Source organism: Callorhinus ursinus, unplaced genomic scaffold (genome assembly GCF_003265705.2).
Source record: "Callorhinus ursinus isolate GAN/ISIS: 27379988/994484 unplaced genomic scaffold, GSC_fseal_2.0 scaffold3839, whole genome shotgun sequence".
Taxonomy (NCBI): Eukaryota; Metazoa; Chordata; class Mammalia; order Carnivora; family Otariidae; genus Callorhinus; species Callorhinus ursinus.
In genome coordinates, this window is record NW_027400893.1 from 1 (window position 1) to 4,844 (window position 4,844).

The window sequence follows — 4,844 nt, forward strand, 5'->3', positions numbered from 1 at the left end:
GAAAGAGGGAGGAGACTGCGGCGGCAGCAGCGGCTGGTGGGAGCCCGATGTGGCAGAGGGGCCGCCGCCGCCGACAGGGAGGCGGAGGGCCCGCGAAGCTCAGAGCTGGGGATACCGCCGCCATCCTCTTCGCCTACCCAGCCGCCCTGCTAGACGCGCTCCGCGCCTACGGATCCTCCCCTCCCAGCCTGCACGGTGCCAGGCAGCCGGGTGCCTGCTCGTCGCCTGCTGATCCTCCTTCGACACAGGCTCACCGCGGAGGCAGCAGCGAGGTGTCCGATTTGGGCACGTGAGGCCCGCGATCCGGGGCGGTGGACGCCAGGCAGGGCAAGGCCATTGGTGGGCTCCAGGATGGAGAAGGGGGATGGGGTGGACTCCTGCAGGAGATAAGGGGTGGGGGCGGGTGCCGGGTGAGGCTGGAGTAGGGGAGTGCGATGGGAAATAGGAAACGGGGTGGCGTTAGGAGCCAGGCAAGAAATTGAAGGTGAGCCTGGGGAAGCGAGGGCACTGGATGCCGGGAAAGCGATCCTGGGGAGACAAGGGGCGTATATAGGGCAGCAGGCTGAGGCGTCCAGGGCAGGACGACAGTGAGTGCGTGCGGGTCAAGGCGGTGAAGGGATGGGCGCTTTGCAGGGGTTGAGAGTGGGGGCCAGTGGCGGGTGATGGAGGCAGTGGGTTCTGAACAAGGAGGTAGCCCGCCCCCTCCTGCAGAGTTCCAAACCCCAGCCAGCACCACCGCCGCTGCCGCCCTTCCCCGCAGCCTAAAGGAACCGAGGAGGGAGAGCACTTGGCCGGCACGCAGCCAGGATTTCCAGCACAGCTGCCAGGCTCACATGGGGAAAATTTAGGTTCTGGCGCAGGGTACATAGACACGTCGCTGTTGGGAGAACTTCACCTTATGTCATATTGAATGTTTCTCTCTTATCTTCTCTTCTCCCCCTGCAGGCATGAAGACCCCCAACGCACAGGAGGCCGAAGGGCAACAAACCAGGGCAGCTGTGGGCCGGGCCACTGGGTCGGCAAACATGACGAAGAAAAAAGCCTCCCAAAAGAAGCAGAGGGGTAGACCTTCGTCCCAGTCCCGCAGGAACATCGTGGGCTGCAGAATTTCTCATGGATGGAAGGAAGGTGATGAGCCCATCACCCAGTGGAAAGGAACCGTTCTGGATCAGGTGCCTATAAATCCCTCTCTTTATCTGGTCAAATATGATGGAATTGACTGTGTCTATGGACTGGAACTTCACAGAGATGAAAGAGTTTTGTCTCTTAAAATTCTTTCCGACAGGGTGGCATCATCTCAAGTCAGTGATGCAAACCTTGCAAACACCATAATTGGTAAAGCTGTGGAACATATGTTTGAGGGTGAGCATGGTTCTAAGGATGAATGGAGGGGAATGGTCTTAGCCCAAGCACCTATCATGAAAGCCTGGTTTTATATTACCTATGAGAAAGATCCTGTCTTGTACATGTACCAGCTTCTAGATGATTATAAAGAAGGAGACCTCCGTATCATGCCAGAGTCCAGTGAGTCTCCTCCAGCAGAGAGGGAGCCAGGAGGAGTTGTAGATGGCCTGATAGGTAAACATGTGGAATATACCAAAGAAGATGGCTCCAAACGGATTGGCATGGTCATTCACCAAGTGGAAGCCAAACCCTCTGTGTATTTCATCAAGTTTGATGATGATTTCCATATCTATGTCTATGATTTGGTGAAAAAGTCCTAACTGTTAGGGTAAACTTTGCCACATTTGTGAAAACAAATGTATACTTTGTAGACATGCAAAATAATGTTGCTTTTCAGTGTATTGAAAGCTTAAGGGTCCCTGTTAATTCAACATCTCTGCCAGCGTAACTGTTGTTTTGTTCTGAAAAATACAAATTTATGTGGACATGACATGCTGTGTGTAAGGACTTTGTCATGTTGAAAAGATTGGGTGTGTTTGGTGGATGGGGCATGGAAGGAAGGGACAGCTGTAAATGCAGGCTGTGAATAAAGTTCAGCTAGTATCATAATCAGTCATCTAAAAATGGAATAGGACTTAGCTGGCCTGGTCTAGAGAGGGGGGAGGAGAAGGAACTAGAGATGGGCTGTGGGGGGAGGGAGAAGGGGAGGTGACTGCTTAGGAAGAGGTGGGGCAGGGCCAGAAATGGAGAGGCTCTCTGGGGGAGGGATGACCTAAGAGAGAGGCACCCAACTGGGAGGGGGTGGAGAATAACAGAGGGAGAGTGAGATCTTGGGACTTAGAGGAAAACAGACAGAATGCCTTGAGCAGAGAGGGACACAAAGAAGCTTAGAAGAGGTCCAGAGCAAGGCGGGAGAAAGAAGTTGGCAGGAATCTGGAGAGGGGCTAAAGGATACTCAAAAGGAGGGTCTGTGCATGAGTAAGGAGCCAGAAGGGGAAGAACACTGAAGAAGAAAGAATTCCAAGGAGAAAGACCGACAGAGGAAGTGAGAACACAGAAAAGGAGGTGTGGGGAGTGGGGCCCCTGAGAGATGGGGAGGCCCAGGAAAAAGTTGGACTTCTGGCAGTATCCACATTGTTCTCCCTTGCTCTGTGCAGAAAGGATGTGACAGCTGTCAAAGAACCAAATGGATTGGAAGTTCCCTAGAATGGCATTTTGACAGGGATGACTCAAGAGTTAAGCAGGAGCCAACTTTATACCTAAAAGGCTTTTCTTACTTCAGAGAGCTCATGCCACACCTGCCGAGTAGAACCCCAAGCCTTAGCCTAAACACACTGACCTGACACCCCATGAGCAGGGGGCTGTGAGCAGCCTCCTCACCTTTCCCAGAGGACCCAGGTGCAGTAAATCTTGGACCTGAAGTTCTTGGTTCATTTCCCCTATGCTGGATAAACTGTTCTTGTGGGGAATGGGTCAGCGGGGTGCTCAGGACTTAGATGTGCCACCTTGGGTTTGGAAAGTCTTTTATAAAAAAAAAAAAAGTGGAACCTTGCTGAACACAGGTACGGGAGTCCCCTCACTGTTCTTTCTCCTACTGGACTGTGCCTTGCCTCCCTGTAGAGGAGCGGCATCAGAGGATTGAGCCTAATGTTTCTCTCCAGGACATGGGGAGTACTTGACAGTCCATGCTTCTCTCAGCAGCTGCCTGAAACCACAGGTGGCTCCACCCAATGCTTCACTGAATGGAGGTCTGCTGCCTCCAGAAGCCCTATTCAGGCTATACCCCGACAAAGCTGGTGGCTACTGACCCTTCACAGGTACATCCTGGCCAGTCTCGCCCACCCCAAGCACACAGAGAAGCTGTGATGGAAGTTTGTGCATCTCTGTTTCCAGGTGAGATGGATGGCATGGGGCAGTCGGGCTGGGAGTTGTGACTTTGTATAACTAACTCCTTCAACTGTATAATGCCACCTAGAAGGGCGGTGGTTAGTGGGGAGAGGGTGCAGTAACGCCAATAAAGTCCCTCAGAGATATGGTGCCCCAACACATGGGTCTGTGTCCTCTTTTTCTCCTTGCCTTTCCCCAGTCCTGCTGTGGAAGGTCCCTTCAAGACACTCTCTCTGGTTTCCCCACCCCACACTTCACTAAAATATACCCCTGCCCTCAAAGAAAGAGTTAAGGTGACCCCACTCCCCAGGCTTCCCTAACTCCATACATAGTGGGACAGGGGTGTAGCTGTTGGCAAGGAGCTTCCAGAAGTCGAACAAAGGCGGTAATTCCAGTTCATTCTTTCCACCCAACATGGCCTGAAATGGTTTGCCTGAAAAATTGCCCAAGGCAAGCCCACCTTGCAGGGCTTAGTTTTTTTTCTTTCTTTCATACATCATGAAATTTAGTCTAGCAAAACACCTGCAGGCCACCCATGGGCCAAATTTCAGCCAGCTGTCATGTTTTGTTTGATCCTGGTGTTTTTATTGTTTTCTATTTTTAAATTAGTTACTTAGACATTTGGGAGATTTCACATTACAAAAATCCATATTTCTGGCCCACCTGAAAACAGAACAATAAACTGAGGATTATGGCCCACATTCCAACAAGAATACAAGCAGCTGGGTCTGAGGAAGGGCTCAGCCCATTTTAGACTCTGAATGTTCTCTCAAACTAGCCATGCCCCCAGCTGGCCTGATTCACTCTAATAAAATTCCCAGTTGTCCCCTGAAGGCATTTGCATTTGTAGCTTTGGGGCTAGACCCAGGGGGAACTGCCTAGCTCTACTTTTGGCTTAAGCGGACCCCATTTGCTTTTTAATTCATTTGCTTTGTCTTCATCCTACCAATCCTTACTTTAGGTGGGCTCTCTGCCAGGCAGTCTTCAGGCACAGGTACTGGTGATATGGTAATGAGCAAAATAAACAAATAAAACAATCTTACCCTGGTGGAGCTTTCATTTTAGTGTGGGAGACAGACAGTAGCCAAGATACAATAAGTGAAATGTAAAGTATTCTCAAAGTGATAAGTGTTAAGAAAGGAAAAATAAAGCAAGGGATGGGGCATTGGAATTCCAGGTGGGAGACTGAAATTGGATAGATAGAGTCCAGGGAGGGGCTCACTGAGAACGTGGCTTTTGAGTAAAGACCAAGGCAGTGAGAGGACCAGCCCTGTGGCTGTCCAGGGAAGGAGCATTCCATGTAGAGGGACAGCAGGGCAGGAGTAAGCCGACATGCTCAAGGAACACTGATGATACCAGGATGGCTGGAGCCAAGTGAGTGAGGTAGAGAATACCAGGAAGTAAGTTCAGAGAGGTGATGGGGATCTGGCAGAAGCTGATAGCTTAGAGCCTTAGAAGTCCTAGAATGGAATTTGGTTTTTACGCTGAGTGTGATGGGGAGCCATTTGAGTATTTTCAGCATAGGCACGACATGATTTCCCTCATATTTTAAC

At 50.9% G+C, this 4,844-nt stretch overlaps 1 protein-coding gene across 4 annotated transcripts; it reads left to right on the forward strand.

The window, feature by feature from the left end:
- The first annotated feature begins 6 nt into the window (after nucleotides 1–6).
- LOC141372250 (spindlin-2) lies at nucleotides 7–1,894 on the forward strand. 4 transcript variants are annotated; one of them, XM_073890762.1, is made up of 2 exons: nucleotides 7–339; nucleotides 946–1,894. In XM_073890762.1, the coding sequence occupies exon 2, from the start codon at nucleotides 948–950 to the stop codon at nucleotides 1,722–1,724; it is 777 nt and encodes a 258-aa protein (XP_073746863.1). In that variant the 5' UTR covers nucleotides 7–339; nucleotides 946–947; the 3' UTR covers nucleotides 1,725–1,894. The 4 variants fall into 4 exon arrangements, with proteins under 4 accessions (XP_073746863.1, XP_073746864.1, XP_073746865.1 ...); XM_073890763.1 differs by having other exon boundaries at nucleotides 7–327; XM_073890764.1 differs by having other exon boundaries at nucleotides 7–272.
- Nucleotides 1,895–4,844: the final 2,950 nt, after the last annotated feature.

Excerpts from the sequence above, each read along its gene's own strand:
- LOC141372250 (XM_073890762.1), top strand. The coding sequence starts at position 948 with ATGAAGACCCCCAACGCACAGGAGGCCGAAGGGCAACAAACCAGGGCA.